This window comes from Primulina eburnea, chromosome 8 (genome assembly GCF_022965805.1).
Source record: "Primulina eburnea isolate SZY01 chromosome 8, ASM2296580v1, whole genome shotgun sequence".
In the NCBI taxonomy this organism is placed as follows: domain Eukaryota; kingdom Viridiplantae; phylum Streptophyta; class Magnoliopsida; order Lamiales; family Gesneriaceae; genus Primulina; species Primulina eburnea.
Window position 1 is genome coordinate 45095564 of NC_133108.1, and position 22173 is coordinate 45117736.

The 22173-nt window shown below is 36.1% G+C and overlaps 3 protein-coding genes and 1 non-coding gene across 5 annotated transcripts; 2 read left to right on the forward strand and 2 right to left on the reverse strand.

Annotated features, from left to right (window-relative positions):
* The first annotated feature begins 525 nt into the window (after positions 1-525).
* Positions 526-5699, forward strand: LOC140840282 (cycloeucalenol cycloisomerase). The gene is made up of 8 exons (XM_073207572.1): positions 526-726; positions 837-982; positions 1965-2048; positions 2260-2301; positions 3549-3659; positions 3750-3941; positions 4252-4349; positions 5238-5699. The coding sequence occupies exons 1-8, from the start codon at positions 720-722 to the stop codon at positions 5419-5421; spliced, it is 864 nt and encodes a 287-aa protein (XP_073063673.1). The 5' UTR covers positions 526-719; the 3' UTR covers positions 5422-5699.
* A 6301-nt stretch (positions 5700-12000) lies between these two features.
* Positions 12001-15402, forward strand: LOC140840285 (polyadenylate-binding protein RBP47B'). Of its 2 annotated transcripts, XM_073207576.1 has the most exons (9): positions 12001-12213; positions 12675-13161; positions 13435-13508; positions 13574-13704; positions 13962-14058; positions 14195-14353; positions 14758-14858; positions 14958-15071; positions 15170-15402. In XM_073207576.1, the coding sequence occupies exons 1-8, from the start codon at positions 12085-12087 to the stop codon at positions 15046-15048; spliced, it is 1269 nt and encodes a 422-aa protein (XP_073063677.1). In that variant the 5' UTR covers positions 12001-12084; the 3' UTR covers positions 15049-15071; positions 15170-15402. The 2 variants fall into 2 exon arrangements, with proteins under 2 accessions (XP_073063677.1, XP_073063676.1); XM_073207575.1 differs by having other exon boundaries at positions 14958-15402.
* A 103-nt stretch (positions 15403-15505) lies between these two features.
* On the reverse strand, positions 15506-21187 carry LOC140840284 (origin of replication complex subunit 1-like). Its single transcript, XM_073207574.1, has 16 exons — positions 20401-21187; positions 20176-20311; positions 19723-19875; positions 19508-19648; positions 19269-19420; positions 19100-19199; positions 18866-18988; positions 18611-18772; positions 18454-18511; positions 18192-18370; positions 17100-17211; positions 16700-16764; positions 16480-16575; positions 16120-16196; positions 15858-15941; positions 15506-15742 (listed from the first exon to the last, which is right to left on the reverse strand). The coding sequence occupies exons 1-16, from the start codon at positions 21135-21137 to the stop codon at positions 15679-15681; spliced, it is 2439 nt and encodes an 812-aa protein (XP_073063675.1). The 5' UTR covers positions 21138-21187; the 3' UTR covers positions 15506-15678.
* LOC140840359 (small nucleolar RNA snoR28) lies at positions 19738-19815 on the reverse strand. The gene has a single exon (XR_012119947.1). It is a non-coding gene; the product is annotated as a small nucleolar RNA snoR28 (small nucleolar RNA).
* Positions 21188-22173: the final 986 nt, after the last annotated feature.

Consider the following 22173-nt stretch of genomic DNA (forward strand, 5'->3'; position numbering starts at 1 on the left):
CAAACATTAAAAGCTCACAATGATCCTATTAAATACAAGATTGCTAGAATGGTTAGTTAAGCTGGTGAGGTACTTGAAGATTGTGAAGCAACAATCTCCAGATTGGACAGTGTAAAACCAACTTTCTTTATGTGGTATGAGCTCTTGTTGACGTTGTTTTTTGTGCTATTGATTCTTAACATAATCTTTGTGTTGAGTCGACTTCTTTTTTGAAATATAATACAGTTTTCTCACATCTTCTAATAATAATAATTTTTTTAATTATATTGCTCAACTTATTCTAGTTATAACTCATAGTAACATTATTTAATAGGATGATCTTTTTATATGGTTACACGACAAAAATTTTGCTTTTCTAAAAAGAAAAATCACAAGTAACACTATAATTTATCAATTGTTATAAAACTTTTTTTAAACAAATTTTTTTGGTTGCAGTAAAAGGGCCGGGCAAAAAAAGCGGACCAACAAGCCCGACCCATTTTACCGTCCAGCCAATGTTCGTTTCCAATTTCAGTTCTTCGTCCTTTTAATCAGTCGATGTTTCTCCTACATTTCCGTCTTATCGTGGTTCAGTTCTTGTATATCTCCCGTGTCCAGCCGTAAAGAAAAAATCTTCGATACAAAGTTTTTTTTCTTGTTTATTTTTAGCACCTAATTCGCAATCCAGTGCGAAATAGCACTGAGCCTCTTTGAATCTGCATCCAATTATCGGAAACAAAATGGGAGGTGATGTGCCATTGTCACCGAATACAGTCTTTTTTAAGCTTTATATATGGGCAAACCCAAAGTTTGTGTTTTTAACTCACAGAACTTAATTATTTGGGTAAAATTTACAGGTGCTGAAGTGGATGTTTGCTCAAGTTCAAATCTTTGGTTGGCTCAAGACCCCAGCAAGAGATGGGGTGAAGTATTTTTCCTTCTCTACACTCCTTTCTGGCTCACTCTTTGTCTTGGCATTGTTGTACCCTACAAACTTTATGAGGTAACTTGGGTCTTGCCTACATGCGAATTAAAGTTAATAAATCTGTTGTTTTTGTCCATTGCTAAGTAAAATTGTTGCTGATCTATTAGGTGACTTAGTTTTAACACTGATTACTCTACAATGGGGATTCAACTATTGTGTCGGAGGAAATAAGAATTATTCTTGTATGGATCAGAAATAAATATTCGAGGGAACTATTTTGGGGACTGGATTTTGGTAATGTTGGATCGATTTAAGTGTTGCAATCAATTTTAAGATTTCAAGATTATGTAGTGGACTTGTTCTTGAAAAGTCACCTTAACACTAAGTTATGTAACAGTGACAAAGCTTGATCTACTCATGGCTTGTTCATTGTACATTGACCACTGGTATCAGCTACTTATTCGATTGCTTTCGTTGGTTAAATATTTTGGATGTTGGAACTGCAATCAGTTCACTTTGCATGATCTATCTGTTCCTTTGAATTTCACGTTTTGGATCTATAAATTATAGTTCAACCTAATAGATTTAAAAGGAATATCATTGTTCGTTTAAGTTAAAATGTATGCTTCTTCTTATTTCTTGTACTATTTTTGTTGATCTAGAGTTATCCCTCTGTGGAAGTTCTTTCCTTGTTAATTTTGCGATAACTTTTGGGAGTGTCGCATGTTGTATAACAACTTGATCTGGCGATCCTCTCTGTATATGATATATATGCTCTGTTACAGATTGATAGACCAATTTTCATCCATGCATGATTCAGTCAATTAAATGATTGCCCATGTAATTTCTGAAGTTACATTTGGTTGAAATCCATGGTCTACAAATTATTTTCCTTGGATTGTTTTAATTGGATTTAAAGCGGTAAGCTGACCATATGTAGTCTTGTTGCTCTTTAACTATTTTCTTGATGCTTGAGATCTTTAGTTTGTGTACTGGTGGTCACTAGACCTAGCGATCTCGGATATACAATTTGTATCAACACTCCTATTCTTTTTTTCAGAATTTCACCGAGTGGGAATACCTATTTCTTGGACTTGTTTCAGCACTCCCTGCTCTCATTATACCAATGATTCTCGTTGGGAAGGTAAATAGAAGATCGACCCCCTGTGATTAAATCAATTTATTTTGATTACATGGAATTGTTTTAACTCGAGGGTTGAAATGCCATTAGTGCTAAAAGATCATTTTACCTGGTCCATTGGCAGGACAAATTCTTTTAGTAAAAACAGGGAAGTTTAGCTGCCTTTTAAAATAGTTAATGAGTGAAACATTTTGTTTTTCCTCAACTCTTCCAGGCTGATAGCAGTTTATGCTGGAAAGATCGTTATTGGGTAAAAGTAAGTATTACTTTTTTCCGAGTTTCAATTTTTTCTCCATTACACTCTTGTGAAGTTCTGAATCGTTATCTTTGTATTATATTGTCACCCATTCCATATAAATACCAGTGAGACAAGGTAATAGAATTGCTCATAGATTTCATGCTATTTATAAGTAGAGAACATCAAGTTCCAATTTGATCTATGGAAAAGAAAGGACTAGCAAGGATGCAATTTATAATTAGAGAGTATCCTACTTATATCAAATGCTTCATTGTTCTCAAGCATGATTCAAACCACAGACCAACACAGTTCTGTGCCTGCTATTGGTCAACGTTTTCTCTTCTCTCTGTCTCGTGGGGCATTTCTTCTCTCGAGTCAACATGAGGCGATTTTTTACACTTTCTTCTCATATTTCTTGCTAAGTTTACCTTCTCTTAGTCAATATAATCAAGGGTTAAAAGAACGTCAACATACATGAGCATCGCCAATATTCATTATACATCATAATTCACTCAAAAGGTGCCTAATTAAACAAGAATATGACTATAATTTTTCATAAAATGACGATAAAATTCATACTCAGCCCCATTTTTTATTAAGTGAATGAAATTATGGAATTAGATCTTGATTTATGAATCTGATCTGGATGAAGTGTAAAGCCTGTGTTTCAAGCTCTTTCACAAGCTTTTTCCCCCTTTCTATTGAAGGTTTCTTGTGAACAAACTATTGCTGTGCAAAAAAAGAAACCTCGTGAATTTCTTATACTAGCTTCGTAACCCACGTGTTTGTTTGATATTATTTGGTCAGACTCATGGTGTGCAAAATATTTGTTCCCTGTGTTGGTAACTTGATTAGATCAAAACTTAAAAGTGAATGATAACATATAAAATTTTAATAGAATTTTGCATGAAATGAATTTTGTTTCAGGGGATGTAATTGAATATACCAAAATAATCAAGTTCATATTTGAAATCCATCTAACATAGATCAATCAATTTGATTTTTTGGTAAAATCTAAATAATTGACCAAAGAGACCAGTCTGGCTCTCTGATTCAATATATAGTGAGTACAAATTGGGCAGGACCTTTTGAATTGTTTGCTGCCATGCAGCTCGTATAATTCGACAAATTAGTATTTGATTGTTTTGGCAAAGTTTTATTGCAATCTTTTTACTGGTTGTTTGGCCTCTCCCTACCAATTCTGATATCAATGATTGTTTAAGCTATTTTTGTTGCTAAAACAGCAAATCTTTTTGTTCTGTCAGGCTAATCTCTGGGTCATACTTTTCAGTTATGTCGGAAATTATTTTTGGACCCACTATTTTTTCACTGTTCTGGGCGCCTCATATACGTTCCCCTCGTGGAAAATGAACAATGTGAGCCAAAACCACCAAGTTTATGTTTTCATTTTTCATTGTTTTGTGGTTATTTACTTATTCAAAATTGTTTATAATTAACCTATGCAGGTACCTCACACCACTTTCCTTCTCACACATGTATGCTTCTTATTCTATCACGTGTCATCAAATATGACACTTCGTAGAATCCAGCATTCAATTGCTCACTTGCCCGAGAAAACACAGTCTCTTTTCAAAGCAGCCTGGATTCTGGCTCTTTCATACTTTATAGCATATCTGGAGACTGTAGCTATTTCCAATGTGAGTGGATTACATGAATTGCAAATATATCCTTTTTTCATTGGCCAAAAATGTTGATGTTGTGTTCGTGTGTGTGGGTCCATCGGGGGGAATCATCCCCTCTTACACAATTTTTTTTTGAACATTTATTTCAATTTTCCCTAAAACTGCTATGTTCATCCTCCCACGCACCATTAAAGAATTTTGTTCAGTTTTCCTACCTCACCCCTTATACCACTCTGTCGGTGTTCATTTGCTGCCTGATATTTTATTAATTGTAATTGGTGGCTATATACCTGTTAATTTTAACATCCTGCTTTGATGCATGCAGTTTCCATATTACAAATTTGTGGATCGAGCATCCATGTACAAAGTTGGTTCCTTGTTTTATGCAATATACTTTTTTGTCAGCTTCCCTATGTTTTTGAGGTAAAATTTATATCCAAGATCCCTCTCTCCTTCTCTCTCTCTCTCTCTCTCTCTCTCTCTCTCTCTCTCTCTCTCTCTCTCTCTCTCTCTCTCTCTCTCTCTCTCTCTCTCTCTCTCTGTGTATGTGTGACATTTTGGTATTGAATAGAAGGTGAGGTACAGGGGGCAAAAACCAAAGGAACTAGTTAGGTGTATGTGTGAAATAACTTTATGGAATAGCCATGTTTGTTGAAAATGGAATGGTGACAAGAATAATTTAGGAACCAGATGATGTGACTCAAACATTAAGTCCACGAGCCGCCACCTTCGAAAGAATAAAATTGAAGATTGCTGGAGAATTAAATATTGACATCTTATGACTCCTATTAGCATTTTTACACTTGAGCTCCAGTGAATAATAAATAATACGTCACCAGAATCAAGTTGTAGTAGAAGACCATCAACTTTTTGACTGTCGCAAGTGTCTACTGCCGTATTTTGTGGTTCTTCTACTAATCTTGAATTAAAAAATAAAATTATTTTGTAACACGAGTTTGAGCTTTTGGGAAAAGTGATTTCTAACTTGTTATCAGAGCTAGCAAGTCACATGTTCAATATCTTTGCTAAGCATTTGTTAACTAGTTACGTGTCTTTGTAATATCCCGATGTTGCAGCTATAATAGCAGACACAATAAAGTATAGAACAAACAATTATTATCTCATCTTCCATGAAGTCAAACTTTTGTGAAAATGGTTTCCAACACTTTCTTAGAAGCTGTAACTGTAAAAACGAATCATTGTTGCTGTCTCATACATAATTCTATTACTTACTGGTGAAGATGAGGGATTTGAAATCTTATTGTTTTTAACCTCTACTTTTCTTCTAATGCGAGCCTATGTGATGAGCAGAATCGACGAGAAACCTGGTGATCGATGGGATTTGCCTCGTGTAGCTATAGATGCTTTAGGTGCTGCGATGCTTGTCACCATCATACTCGACTTGTGGCGTATATTTCTGGGACCGATAGTGTCAATTCCAGATTCCAAACAATGCTCTCAACCTGGATTGCCTTGGTTTCCTGTAAACGTCTAGGCCATGTTATTTTTTTCGCAATGCATGGGCCTACTACTTCTCCAGTTGCGGTACCAACACGAGCTCTTTCTCCTTGTAGCTCGATTCGGAGATGCTTTGTATCAGACTTATTGTAACTTTATCAAGTTAAAGACTCTGGTATTTTGTACTAAACATTTGTACTGTTTTTAACTGAATCCAAAATTTCGTGTGTTGAGGATTCTCCTATCGAAGCATGAATTTTTCGAAATTATTTATATATATAAATATAAAATTTCAAGAGGGAGAGGTCCTCTTGATGATTAACTTGCATGAGAAAAGGAGACTCGAGAGTTTAGCATTCACATCTAAAAATATTATAGCTAGCTGAGCCCGAGCTCCTTTTTTCAAGAGAGTTGGGAACAAAACAAACTTGTTTGGTGTCTGATTGGATTGTTCAAGAATTTCGGCCGTTTGAACCATTGATTACAATATTCTAACATGGAGAATAAAATGTATATGACCTAATCAACTCCTAAAATCAGATTTCCGTGTGTTGTATTATATATAATTGGTATTCATTTTGGATAGATTCAAAAATTATTTTATTAATGTCTGCTTGCCATTCAATGAGCTACGAATTACATTTTGGATAATAAATTAGCTGTGACACCAAATCATTATCACTAGACTAGAAGCACATCTGTTGGCTTGTTAGTTACATCAGAAGAAAATAAACATAACATTCCCATATCTTTCACATACAATACAAATTTTTCCACGCGCTTACAATAACAAATTCCAGGCATTTATTAGCTATATATTAATTATTTTTACGATAGGATACATTATTGACCTACTACTCCATTGCCCTTAAAGGCTAAAATACACAACTCTCGTATTGGTCGTCCTTTCTGGGGGACATTTTTTTGAAATTAACGAGTTAATAATAATAATAATTAAATCTAACTATCTCATTTTTGAATGTGACAACGGATATATCTTCTGAGAGTTGGAGAAAATAATTATTAACTTGTGATCATCGTCATTTTTTGCTTCCTCGACTCTTAATTAATTATATTGATTGTAAACTTCTCACAAACCAAAAAAATGTGCCAGGACTTCAAGGTGTGGGAAAGCACTCAATTTCAATTTTGGATGTTTAGTTGACTGGAAGATACATATTATAATATATTTAAATATAGCCAGCCTGTTTTATTTTTCATAAATAAATCAAGTCAGTTTCAACAATAATTGCATGCCATCACTATATAAGGCCTGCATCCCTCCTTCAACCATGCAACACAACCATCAAACGCAACCAAATCATACTTCCAAGTTCAAGTTAATTGGGGTGGCCGGAAAATGAAAACTTCGGCCACAATGCGCCAATTCATCTGCATCGTGGCAGTGGCTTACTTGGTAACTATCACTGCACTACCAGATAAATCAATTGACCACTTTGGTTGGCCAAAGCCGTGGGAGCACCCACCATTCTTTCATCATTGGCCTCCGTTACCTTACTATAAGTCCCCTCCACCACCTTCTCCTTCCCCCCCACCTCCATATGTTTATAAGTCTCCACCTCCACCATCCCCATCCCCTCCTCCTCCATATGTTTACAAGTCACCACCTCCACCATCCCCATCCCCTCCTCCTCCATATGTTTACAAGTCACCCCCACCACCTTCTCCGTCGCCGCCTCCTCCATATGTTTACAAATCTCCACCACCACCATCCCCATCACCACCACCTCCATACATTTACAAGTCACCACCACCACCATCCCCATCGCCTCCACCTCCATATGTTTACAAATCTCCACCACCACCATCTCCATCGCCTCCACCTCCATATGTTTACAAATCTCCACCACCACCATCCCCATCACCGCCACCTCCATACATTTACAAGTCACCACCACCACCATCCCCATCGCCTCCACCTCCATATGTTTACAAATCTCCACCACCACCATCCCCATCACCACCACCTCCATACATTTACAAGTCACCCCCACCACCATCTCCATCGCCTCCACCTCCATACATTTACAAGTCACCACCACCACCATCTCCATCGCCTCCACCTCCATATGTTTACAAATCTCCACCACCACCATCCCCATCACCGCCACCTCCATACATCTACAAGTCACCACCACCACCATCTCCATCGCCTCCACCTCCATACATCTACAAGTCACCACCACCACCATCCCCATCACCGCCACCTCCATACGTTTATAAATCTCCTCCACCACCGTCTCCATCACCACCACCACCATACATTTACAAGTCACCACCTCCGCCATCCCCATCACCTCCACCTCCATATATTTACAAGTCACCTCCACCACCATCTCCGTCACCACCACCACCATACATTTACAAGTCGCCTCCGCCTCCACCTCCACGATATTACTACTACTCACCTCCACCTCCACCCTACTATTAATGACATCAAAAGAAACCTCTTCCGTTAAGCATGGTGTTTTATAAATTTCCGATATTATTTACTTTTTAGCTTTGCGAGTTTGGTCTTTTTGTATTCATGAATAAATAGGGTCTTTAAGAAGATCCTTTCTGTGCCCACAAAACTGTATTTTTTTTCTTTTAAATCTGCGAAAGTTGTATCCAAGTTATAGATTGTCATAATATATAAGTAGCTTTGATTTACTTTTGCATGCCTACTTTTTAAAATAATAATGATATTATTATTATTAAATATGATAAAATTTAATTTCATAATAGTCAACAAAACATTATAAATACCCGCTGAGAACAAGAAACCCTCGATGCTTAATAATAGTTAAAATACCAAATATCCTGCTAAACTTTATGGACTTTGAGTACTGTAAGTCCGTGGTCCAAGAGTCAAATGTACGTATATTCTTGCATTGTAGTAATTGTAATGTGAAAATCCGGAAATATAGAAGAAAAAAAAACTATAGAATTTAAATGATGTTAAATTATATAATCCCATCTGTAGACGGGAAAAGAGTGAAACATTTAAAATTTTTAAAAAAATAAATAAATTTACCGATTTCTCCATTCGCTTGTTCTTTTAGCGCAACGATCTCATACAAGTAACTATGTAATGGGCATTATATTAGTACTTATCAATTTTATTTTTTGTAACACAATCAATTCACTATTAACGAGCTAGTATGGATATTTAATTAACTTTTTGACATATCACATGAAATAAATTCTTCATTTTTTTGTACAAATTTGTTATTTTGACATATAATGAGGATAAATGCAACAGCTTCATTGTAACTAGCTAGAAAAATGAGTTGGTGATATTAAAATTGACGACTAGTAGGTATTTATTGGTAGTGATGGGATTGTGCAAAAATAAAAATAAAAATTAATTAGTATATATTTAAAATTCATCGTGTCTCAATGTACGTAGACTTGTAAAATAAAGGATATAGCTAGCTACGGACATCGACAAAGTAGTCTCTGATATATTCTGGTACAATATATAGTTGAATTATAATTTAATCATTTACATTATTAGTCATTCTAGCAGCAGCGTACAAAATTGATTGAACCCAAATAAAACGTAATTCAATCGTTCATCAACTTATTAAATTATGACTTTGATGATCAATGCATAGATATATATATAGTAATCTACTTATATGTTGTACCCCAATGCATGTACGTTGTATACATTATAATTATAAACTTGAAAATAAAAAACATGTACATAATTGAATTTCATAGTAGTAATTATTGAACTTAAAAGAAACTTAAGTTAAAAATAAAATTAATTTTTTACTTATATCGTAATGATTTATCAATTTATTATATATTCATATGTCAAAATATTTTTTACACATTTAATATACCTAACAATAAGTCCAAATTCAAATTAGCCCCCGTGCGACTTTTTTTTTAAAAAAAATCTGGATATATAATAGTAATTAAAACAAATATATATGGTACAATTACAAATGAAATTAAAGTAGGAGAGAGTGACCTCCTTCCTTGCATACCAGACATGGAAGCAACTTCGATAACAAAGAGTGTGGATAGGTTGATTCGCTGATCTAAAAAATAAATAAATTGGCACAAAGAAAATTCCCTAACCAGGAAATTACAATCTCCTCAAATTCAACGAGGCTTGCACAAATATGGACCTCGTCAAAAAAAAAATTCCACATAAAAGGCCTATCAATCAGTAACGATCATGAGATGTATGCAGACCTAACATGAGCATCAGCTCATACTCATGAATCACTACTGGTCATGAGCCATAGGTTAAATTCAGCATGAGCTGTAGACCATGCTCATGCACCGTTATTCATATAATATATCACACCTAGAAAGTTGTTTTATTTGCCTAGTATAACACTCGTACAAAGACATCCAAACTTAAGTATCTAAATTATTAAAGTGTAGCCAATTGTTACTGCAACATTCTCTAGAAATCTAGGTACTTCGAGTCCGCGAGGATCCCCAGATCTGACCAGTATTAAATTGTCTTTTCTCTGTACCGCCATCACCTGAGGCTGCCACCGCCAAGATACTTCTAGTTCGAGAGGATGCTCATATCTAACCAAAACCACCCAGAACCTTTCCGGCCCAAATCTCGACCTCTGGACAACACAGAAAACGGTTGGTGCCGCACAACATCGCTGTTCTAGCTCTTCAACTGGCTAAAAAATGACGGAATCTTCACATGATATGCAAATCACACTGGAATCCTTTTTCTTAGCTCCAGCAGTTGTTGCAAGAACACAAAATATCAATGCAAAGATTAGAGGAGGCCACATAGTAGCCATTTTGATCAACTTCAATATTATGAAGTCAATTAATAGTAATTCTAAAAGCTGAAAGCCCTACCCTTTTACATAGAAATCGGATATTAGTCTCAACTGATTTATTAAATAAAATTTTTGAAACTTTCAATTATTAAATCAATGTTCTAAAAAGTGGCATGCGGTAGTCGAGCGGTCACCTACAGCTTAGCATCTAGAAGATTTTTTTTTTGGTCTAAATATCTAATTTTTCTTGTTGATCTTCATGTTTCTCTAATGATTCATCTATATCATATTCTAACTCAAAATCAATAACATATCATCATCTTTATCTAATATAAATTGATTGAAAAATATGTCAATGAATCTTTTTTTTTTGAAAAATAATTATACATTACATTAGACGGTCGCCTAGATGGAACCCACCGCCCAGCTCCTAAACTCCTCCTAAGCAATCCTAGGCGGTGCTTTTTACAACACTGGTTTAAATAATTGTTTATATTATCATTTTGTAAGATGAAACACTCATGCTTTATTTATGAGACAAAACTGCTCATGATTTTCATGGACTGAGTATTAATGGAATTCCACGATTTATGTGCATATTTGATAAGAAAAGGTCAAGAAATATAAAAGAGATGGCAGAATATAGGCCTTAGTATTTCATAAATCATAAAATATTTAGTCGGCAATCTTGGTTGTGAAAAAGTTGGTAGGTCTTCGAATTATTTTTTTTAATGGGAAGAAGAGAAGATACAAGAGATTGAAGAGTACAGTCTGAGAAAATATGAGGCTAAAAGACAACCACAAAACGTAAATGTGGTTGAAAAATTATTTATAAATGATTAAGAAAAATCACACAAAAAAAAAAACGAAACAAAATCAGGATCAGATCAGAAATTTGCAATAACTTTATATTGGAAATTTAAACATTTTAGATTCGATCATGATAGTCATAGAAATCGTAATAAAATTCTGTAAATAAGTTGAAAAAAAAAACATTTCCAAAATTAATATGAGGTAATGGGATGCCATCAATTAACCTTTTGCATAAATCAATGAGAGTTCAACGTGGGCAACTTTTAAATATTTCTATTGGTTGGTAAAAGCAAAAAGAAATGTTCTATTATGGCTACATGAATCAGATCTCGACGACATATAATCAAAGGTTTTATACGGGCTCAAAGACGTAAAATAATAATTTGGAAATTGTTTCCAGCAAACGCGCATGTCCCTCTTATTTTTGAACAGAATGAAAAAACCCCTTCTTTTTCGTTATGTCATTTTTTGCTTAAAAACTGCATAAATGTATTGTGGCTATCAAACACAAATTCCATTGGCTAACGAGTCCATGCAAAAACAAAAAAGGAAAATAAATAAATCTTGGATGAGCAAAGAAAAAATAGACATTTTGAATAACTATATTAGACGGATCAACTCTATCGATATTCACAATAAAAAACAATATTTTTAGCATAAAAAGTAATATTTTTTCATGAATGACTCAAATAAATGATATGTCTCATAAATTATGACTCGTGAGAACATCTCACACAAATTTTTGTAAACTAAATTTCGGTGTTTTCGTCGTAACGACACTTGATATCGATAAAGCACGACAAAGGGGGATTAAATTAAAGTAAAAGTCGACATAAGCCTCTTGGCAAAAACTTGTGTGAGACGGTCTCACGGGTCGTATTTGTGAGACGGATCCCTTATTTGGGTTACCCATGAAAAAATATTACTTTTTATACTAAGAGTATTACTTTTTATTGTGAATATGGGTAGGATTGACCCGTCTCACGGATTATGACCCGTGAGACGATCTCACATAAGACTCACTCAAGCCTCTTTATATAGATATTTTTGTCATTTATTCCCGATTAACCAAAACCCTCGAAATCGCAGAGCACCGGGAAAGCGAGAGCATCGAAATGAGCGGGCCAACGGTACCGTATCACCAACCAGCCACACTGGAAGAAGTACGCACCCTTTGGATTGGTGATTTGCCTTATTGGGCCGACGAATCCTATCTACGCGGCTGGTTTGCCCAAACCGGCGAGGTACGTACATTTATAACTACATGTATTTCATTTTGGATACTCAATGAGTGGCAATTTTTTCCAACTTTTTCTATAAGTATATGAATTATTGTGTGCCTGATTATATTCTGGAATTTTGACGATGTTCGTTTTCCTGGTTGATTTAGAATTCTTGGAAAAAGCGGTTTTTTTAATATCCTCCAAGGACTGAGTAACAGACTCTTGTTTCCGTATATTTTTTACGCTAACTGTGTGTAGTGTTGTTTTTCTTTCTATTTTGTTAAGCGTGTAGGGTTTGTAGCTGCGAAATTCGTTATTTTAATGTCTATCCGTTGCTGAAGTGTTTCAACCTATTTATCTTGTGTGCATGATGCTTTCAATTAATTTTTGAGGATATGATGACTACAGAGTAATCTGGTGATGTATTTGTTGTTTTTGGTTTATTAGAGATGAATGAGCTTTTTCTATTACATTCCATGCAGGTCCTTTCAATAAAAGTAATTCGAAACAAAATAACAGGTCAGCCAGAGGGTTATGGGTTTGTGGAATTTACATCACATCAAGTGGCGGAAAGGGTTCTACAATCTTATCATGGAACACAGATTCCCGGGACGGAGCTAACTTTTAGATTGAATTGGGCATCATTTGGTGTTGGAGAAAAGCGTATTGATGGAGGCCCTGAACACTCTATTTTTGTTGGAGATTTAGCACCAGACGTTACGGACTATCTGCTGCAGGAGACTTTCCGAGTTAGTTATCCATCAGTTAGAGGAGCCAAGGTCGTGACAGATCCAAACACTGGGCGTTCCAAGGGATATGGTTTTGTTAAGTTTGCTGATGAGATGGAGAGGAATCGAGCAATGGTTGAGATGAATGGTATCTATTGCTCAACTAGGCCCATGCGAATTAGCGCAGCAACACCCAAAAAAACTGCTGCTGCTGTTCCACAGCAGTATGTTGCTGCCAAAGGTGAACTTTCTTTTCTATGCATTATGAATTGACCTACAAGTTTTTTGACTCTGTTAAAAGTTTTTTTACTGAGTTCTGGTTACATATTTTATCCCACTCTTTTGGAAGCAACTTCTTATTTAATAGAAGTTTGCTTTTCAATGACCTCGAGCTATACATGTAAGGAGTATGATTGTTCTTCATTGGCAACCAATTCATTGTTTTTCTTTCTTTGATGATGTGGTCCTTCGTCATCCTAGATTCTTGAAATTTTGTTTTGTTTCTTCCTGGCAGCAATATATCCAGCACCAGTTTATACTGCACCAGTTCAGACACTTCCAGTGGACAATGATATCAATAACACTACCGTAAGTTAAATATTATATACTGTAATGTAGATATATTTTCTCTTATATTTTCTTATTAATTGCAGGTTTTTCTTGGTAATTTGGACCATAATGTATCAGAAGAAGAACTGAGACAAATATTTTTGCAATTTGGTGAAATTGTCTATGTTAAAATCCCAGCGTCCAAAGGTTGTGGTTTTGTGCAGTTCACAGCAAGGTGAGCTTTGGCTTACAAAGCTCTTATCTGCTTGTACCAAGCATGTGTGTTGTGTATCTGTACAGAAATTATAATATTATCCACCTCTAGTTGTGGCAGGGGTGTATTCATGTCTCATAATGTACTTTTGCGGCAGTTTTGTTTTTCTGTCTATGCATGATACAGCCATGTTCTCAGTGAAGATGAGGTTAACTTCTTCGATCGTCGGACTTTTTTACAAATTTCAAGTTATTACGTCATCTTGTTTCATTGCATAGGACATCTGCTGAAGAATCAATCCAGAGCATGCAAGGTGCTGTGATTGGTCAACAAGTCGTCCGTCTTTCCTGGGGAAGGAGTCTAACAGCAAAACAGGTATCTCAGATCTTGTGTAAGCTATTGCTAATATGTGCCTACTGATTTAGTAAATTAATTAAACAAGGCAAAAACCTTGTTAGCATTACTTGTAACATTTGTTGTAACTTGTAACAATTGTTGCCATATGCTGTAGGATGTTGCTAGTGTCTGGGGTCAATCTGCAGATCCAAATCAATGGAGTGCTTATTATGCTTATGGGCAAGGATATGATCCCTATGCTGTGGTTGCCACGCAGGATCCTTCAGCCTATTCATACGGTGCATACGCTGGATATGCACAGTATCCTCAACAGGTATATTTCTCTCTTTTTCTGCTATTCCCTTAATGCTTAGCTTATGATGTGTATCTTTGCTATTGAAATGGTCCCTATCATAGTAAAATAACAGGCTTTCCTCTTTAGAAGTTCTATATATCTGTGCACCACATTAGCGTTACGCACTTACACTGCAAGCAGATTAGAAGTTGAGGTGTGGTAAGAGAACTTTTTGAAGTAACAAATTTTTTGCATTACCTAATTTAATTCGAAATTTTTTGTGACGATTCTGTTGTGTCTTTCCTTTATTTTCTCAAGATCACATTTAACAATTACAGGAAAGTAAAGAACATTATTACTCCTGTTCTCTTGCCTTGGATATATCAATATCATTCAGTTTACGTTTCTTTGTTGTTTTGGCCCCTCTAAATACACTCTCATAGACGGAAGGGTCTCAAGACATGGCAGTTTTATCTGGTGCTGTTCCACCTACCGAACACAGAGAGGAGATTTATGATCCCTTGGCTACACCCAATGTTGACAAGTAACGTTTCCCCCATAATATGCATTTCTTTTCGTTTGAGTTCGATGGGATATTGTTGTGGGGTAGTCGATTTGGCTTAACCTAATCAATGTACCATAGGTTAAATGCTTCTTACCTGGCTGTTCATGGAAGTGCCATTTTGGGAAGGCCTATGTGGCAGAGGACCTCATCATCATTACCGCTAGCATAGAATTCGTTGGATAAATAGATATGGTACTTGTTTTGTTCTACTGCGGAAAATTTTAGGTTAAATTTGTATCCAGAGTTATGATCCGAGAAACTATTGAGTTCAAGTGTACACTTGCCCGTAGGGAAATGGGTGCGATTGTCATTCATTTGAAGCGAGATGCAATCTTCAGCGTGCTCTGGTGTGTAGGGATGTCTGCACTTTTCTTGAGCGAATTTGATGATCTACTGGGACGTCTTCTTGATGTTATCCTGATTGTTGTTCAAAATCCGTGATTAATTTATACGTGCATCAAGGGACTTTTTTAATGATTTTTTTTTTATTTTAATTGATTTTCTACGAACTCGGAATATGTAACTGCTGATTAATTTTTTTTTCCAATTTCATATCTGATTTGTCTAACCTTGCATGCCTTCCAAAATCGAAACTACTTTTTGAGGATATTAAAAAAAGCAGCAGATACATCATAAGGTATCAATAACAAAAATGTTACAGGAGCGTGCATGTATCTTCCACCAATTTCTCCAAGAAGTTCAAAATAGTTCTCGTCCAACATGTGAAGTTCATATGCCAAGTCCTTTAGAGGGGAATAAAAAGCAAATAAATATTGCATCGAATCTCCTATCAATCGTGTTAGAGATACTTCGCCAACCAAGGCAGGTCCTTGCTGTCTTTGAGCGCAAAAGTGACATCATCACTGCAATATTACATCCGGGAAGAAATAAGTGGATATACAAAAAACTATGCATTTCATACGCTTACGCATTTATATTTATATCCGCACCAAAATACGAAATTTTAGATGAGCCCACCTAGGATAGTTGAGTTGCAATTTCTGCAATTTGTGCTTTGCACCAGATTCACACAACAGTATTCTGCACTCACCAAGCTTGCATCTGATCATTTCACACAAATTCAGATAATTAGTTGACCATTCTTCGTTGTTAATTGTGAGCACTTAAATAGCACAAAGAATGTACTGAATGGACAATTAAGTTTCAGCAACAGCCACAGGCAGAGCGTGAAAAAGACCTTTAAATGTTGACAGACATCAAAACAAATACAAGAACGAACCCGACTTTCAGGAGAGTGTCGTATCCTGGAAACAGTTCTCCGTTGCTTGAACAGAAACAAGAGACTGTCACAGCCATCTGTGCGGATGAAAAAGAGACTTTTACATACCCACGGACAAGCGAAACAAGAAATTTGGCAAATTGACGTTGATGAGAGACGGCAGTAATGAAGAAAAAGACTAAACGATCTGGAAAGTAGATTCTGAAGATCAATGACGAAGGATTCAAAAAAAAACTAAAGAATCCATTATAAGCTTTGTAAGCTATTCATGAGTACATTACGCAAAGGTTATCAGCTACAGGCAAACTGCTTATGTACGTATGCATAAATATAACAAGCTAGATAGCTCAAGAAAATAACCTTTTCAAAGGTTGTTTCACCCATCCCTGTCTTATAGAGTTCATGTACCATAGCAGCCAAAAAGATTTTACTCAATTTAGAACAACTTCTTATCACCTGACGGCAACAAAACAAAATAAGCACAATAAATAGGAAACGTCGAGCAGATAACGTCGAGTAAAAATTTGTTGCATTCGGTGGTTATTCAAGGATATCGGAAAAGAAGATACTCTTAACTCACTTGAATATGAGGAGCCTGGAACATCTCTTTTATGGCTGCTTCAACATCTCCCATACCTACAATAACTTTCCGAGAAAAACAAGCCAAGAGGGATATTTTTTAGTATTATATTTTTATGAAACAAAATAAATTTTGTAGTAAACTTTATATCATGGGAAGTTGATACTGAATTGTCATGGTCATCTGAATCCTACTAAATATTTAGTATGCATTGCGTTAACATTGCAATTTAGAGGTACTAAGCAGAAAAGGATGATTTATTAGTAAAAGGGATTGCATTTCTAAGCCAAGAAATTTGTAGATATATTTTTTAGCACAAATTCAGTAGTTATATGATGTTACAGGATGTGAGAACGGTTAGCACCAGACTACCAGAGTATCTGTTGCCAAAAAGTCTCACCTGCGGTGTTTGAGTTGGAAAGGGGCAAGCTTTTAGCGCGATAATCTGCAATTTCTGCAGCTCGCCGACAAATCTCCAATGCACGACGAGCATCTCCAGAAACAGCTGCCACCTAAAATTAAAAATAAGCATATAAGTATATCACCTCAATGCTCACAGTAGCCATTGCAGTGACTGAAAACTAAATTTTGGTTATGCAGGTGACAAATATTGCTACAATTAGACCAACTTGAGGAATTTAGAAATCGGCCCTATGACTTGGCGCTATCCTACAAAGAACGCACAAAAGGGGCTCATGATAGGCGCATCATGCATAGGGGCTGACTTGGTGTTATCTTACAAAGAACGCATAAAGAGGGCTCATGATAGGCGCATCATGCATAGGGAGTTCAAAAAAAGAGATGCAGTTCTGCTCTACAAATCCAGGTTGGGGCTGTTTCCCAGAAAGCTCAAGTCAAGATGGCCGGAACCATTTGTGATCGCCAAGGTGTACCCGTCGGGTGCTATAGCTCTGAAAGATGGCAAGAATGAGACCTTTACTATCGATTTCCACAGGTTGAAGCATTATTTCGATGGCGCCAGTGTTCTAAAAAACGGTAGGCGGTATGGCTTCTTCCTCCTCTTCATCCGATACAAATTCTTCTTCTTCTAGTTCATTTGGTTTTTTTTAAAAGTAGAAATCCGGCTAGGCGGTGATATGCATATATACTATAATTAAGAATATCATAATTTGTTTTTTTTAAGCATAAATCGCCTAGACGGATTTTTAATTGTAAAATCGCCTAGGCCGCCTAGGCGGACGATTAATATGGTGAGGCCTAGAAGTTTCGACTAGCCAAAACCGCCCAGCGCCTAAGCGGTCCTAGATGGGGATTTTTAGAACACTGTGGCGCAGTGGAGCCACATATTGGAATCACACGGTTCCAAGACGGTCAGCAATGAGATGGGCATCCAGTCGACTTCTAGACCATAAATTAAGAACTACTTTTCTTTCCCTTATCTGTATTTTATTTTATTTATTTAAATTGATTGATTAAAAAAAGGGAGAGCGAGGAAACAGTTTTCCTTGTGCTGGTTGATAGTTGCACCTACCTTCCTTGAAGCAAACTCAACTGCATATTCTTCAAAAGCATAAATTCCTTTTAAACGGCTGGAAATTATTTCTTGAAGCTGCTGGTAGTTATATGGACCGAAGCAAAGCCTTTGTATGCCCATTCGACTGGAGATACGAGGAAGCAACTTCTCTGGAAGATCCATAGTGTTTGCTATCCCTGAATGAATAAAATACAGAAAAATTAGAACCCGGATCATCAATTAAAACTACACTCGTTTAGTGACGACAATAATATCTTACCTATCACAATCAATTTGGAATTTGGCTTGGTAGGCCAATCAAGAATATTATATAGAACCTGTGAGGTAAAATTTGTGGACTTAAGTGGCATTCTATTCATAAAGGTTTGTTTTAGAAGCAAATGAAGAAGCTTTTGCCCCTAAAATGCACAGCCTACCGACTGATTTCTGGTTACTAGAAGATCTAGCTCATCTATGAGAAGAACACAAGGTTTTGAATCTTCCTTCCAACATTGGTTTTCACCTGAAAACCGTTCAGTCAAGAAATTGAGAGCCTTTTTCCAACCAACTTTATGCCCACTCAGTCCCTCATATATTACCTGAAATAATTGCATTAAAACAACTGGTGGAGAAGCATGGATAAAATTATACATTTAGACCCTACTAAAAAACAAATAATCAGGCGTTCTTACGCTATATACACTTTCCGGTGAAGCCAATTTGAGACCATTAATCTCCACAAAGCAGTAAGGCCTAATGCTTCCTGCATCAACCTCAGACCTTAGATTCCTCATCACAGCAAGAACGCTCACCGTCTGCAGTTATGCAGATAAAAGATAAGCCAGATTGATTTCACAAAAAAGTGCAAAGATGAATATATGTGGTTTTAACCAATGCTTAAGTTGAATATCGTCCATATATTTTACCTTGCCAGTTCCAGGAACACCGTGAATATAGAGGCATCTTCCCAGGCACTGCTCATCACATATGGCATCTTTAATAAATGTCGTTATCTCATTCATTTCCCTGAATAAAGAACATGATGTAAGATAATTACTTTTACAGATTTCACAAACTTATCTTAACTAGACATACTTGTCCCTACAAGTTAGAGACTTGGGCAATGTTGCAAGTAGAAGCATTGCTTTTGCCCTTTCAAGATCAGTCTGCTTGCGACAACGAACATGTTCTGGTATTGTCTTTGTCCCTATCTTTTGCAGACCATATATTTGTCCTTTTCGTGAGTTCTGCAATAGTATTACAAATTAAAATCTTGTATTTCCAGTTAACCTGTCGTTAAGACTCAGGTGACAACAAAGCTAAAATCACTATACCGCAGCTAAAGAATGAGCTGGAGATGGTCCAGACAATAAACGGTGCCTGCTCTCAATGTCATATTCCATGTCTTCTTCTGTGTCAGACTCAGAATCATCACAAGAATTCCAATCATCACCACTGTCAACTCCTCCACCATCCTGCCACAAGGATGAAAGTTTATTAATTCCCAGAAAATGCAAGTCTGTTTGTTAGGAAGCCATCTATAACTTACATCTTCATTGTTGTCAATCTCTGCAATTCTCTTGAAACTATGCCAGTGAATGTTGTACTCATATTCACACAGAAACACATCATCCCCCTCATTGTCAGCCTTGGAAAATTCTTTTGGATTCATGACAAAGCAATGTCTTATAACAGATTCCATCTACAAAACATTGTCATGTAAAGAAAATGGGACGGCTTTCTCTTTCAGAAATTAGAATCTTAGAAATGAATATCCACATCTTCATTAGCATCTCAAAGATGTGTTATACATGTACCAAAAACCTAATAGGTTTATAACCTGCAGAGTTCATACATATGATATACATCATGCTTCCACAAACAACAAATAATGAGGGATATAAGTTTAAATATGTAGGTGTAGGTCCTCAAGGAGAGAATGTATAAGCTCTAATCAAGTCAAATGAATCTTAAAACAAAAAATCAAAAGAGAATGTATCACCTCAACATCAGCAAAATCATTTGTCAAATAGAGCTCCCTCCTCAAATTATGAGGCTGTCTTCCCACAGATGTCTCTTCTGGAATAACATACCACCGTGCCCGGAACCAATAAGTACCGTCCACATCTTTCCATAAACTAATCAACCCCAAAAAATCATAATGAATACCATTAGAGTAAATTTTCTTATTTTACAGTTTATCAAAAAACAAACTAATGGTAGGTACCTTTCAATATGAGCAGCCCACAAATCGCTCGAAATTAACTTTTCCCTCGCAGTCCTAGCCCTCTTCTTCCCTTTAGGCGGATCTGGGAGCTCAACCTTTTTTCCCGATTTCCTAGCCTCGCAATAGTTACAAATCCAACTGCCCTCTGGAACCTCCTTCGTTGGCGGTTTCAGGCACTTCAAGTGATACCCATTCAAGCACTCATCACACTCAATCATAATCCTCTTACCAACAGGCTTGAAACACACCCTACATTCCTCCACCACCGGATCCTCATCATCGGAGGCTGCGTCTTCTCTCCTCTTCACATATACATCGTCCCCTGCTGAAAATTCGCCACCATCGTAAACGACCTTTTTATAGTACACTCTTTTCCTGCCACTCTCATTACGGGCATTTTTGTCTACATTCCTCGAGGCCCTTTTTGTCTCGAAACCCTCATTTTTTCCATTTTCGGTTTTTCTTTTTCTCTTGGATTCAGTGAGTTGTGGCGATGCGGGGGCCAATGAAATTGTGGTGGGTGAGCTAAGGGGGTCATTCTGGCGAATCTTCGGAGTCGTGACGGCGGACTGTTGGAATTTTTTTGGAGTTGCGGAGGTGAGGCGAAGGGAGCGGCGGGGAGCGGTGGTGTTTGTTGTGGTTGAGATTTGTGGAGTTGGTGGAGAAATGGACTGCTTTAGATTGGGGGTTTTGTTTGAAGACGCCTTGGATTTCTTAGTCTTTGGTGTCTCTGCCATTTTCCGGCAGGAGTAGTGGAGAGGAAACAGGAAGCGGCGGAAGAGTTGGCAGAAGGGAGGAGTGTAAAATTATAGTGTAATTTGGCGGGAAATGTTTATTATTGTGGGGGAATCTGCACCGTTGATCAATATCACCACACTTTTTTTATTTATTTATTTAAATTATACATAATTATGTATTCTTTCAAATAAAAAAATCGAACACTATAAATATTTTTTTACATAGTTTTTTACTATGCATTTTTCACATGAAAAATGTATTATTAATATTTTTTAAACCTACAATATATTTTCTACATTTTATAATAAAAAATGGTTCGAACTTAATTTTTTAAATTTCAAGCTAAATAAACATATATGTTTTATAACAAAAAATGGTTCGAACTTTATTTTAAACTTCAAGTTAAATGAACATATAAATATTTGATCAGTGGTTGAGAGTTTACACGGATAGAAAAATTAAGAAAGCGATATAATAAAACATGAATCACACAAGGAGAAGAATTTTTATATGCAAATATAATTATTTTCTATAATATTTTGTTACTAACAAATCATGACTAATAAACTTCATTTGGTTAGTTAGATAACTAAACACTTAGACAAATTTTAACCGATTAAACAATCATTCCCTAAAACCGATAAGGTCAACATCGGTTTAATAAGAAAACAGTTCTTCAAACTTGTTTTATAGTGTGCTAATACTAGTAACTTTTTTAGTTTCTGAAATGCGGACAATTTGAGAGACTTGGTAAACATGATAGCTACTTGCTTTTGGCTTCTACGGTAGATGAGATTAATTGTTTCATTCTTTGGGAGGTCTCTTAAAAATCGTATTTCACATCAATGTATTTGCTTTTTCCATGTAGGACTGGACTTTTTAACAGTTTTTTTACTAAATTATTATCACAATAAATCGTAATAGGATCATGATTGAATTTAAGCTCTTCTAGAATTTTTATCAACCAAAAAACTTGACATGCACATGAAGTTGCTGCAATAAATTCAGCTTCAGTGGTTAATAAAGTAACAATTG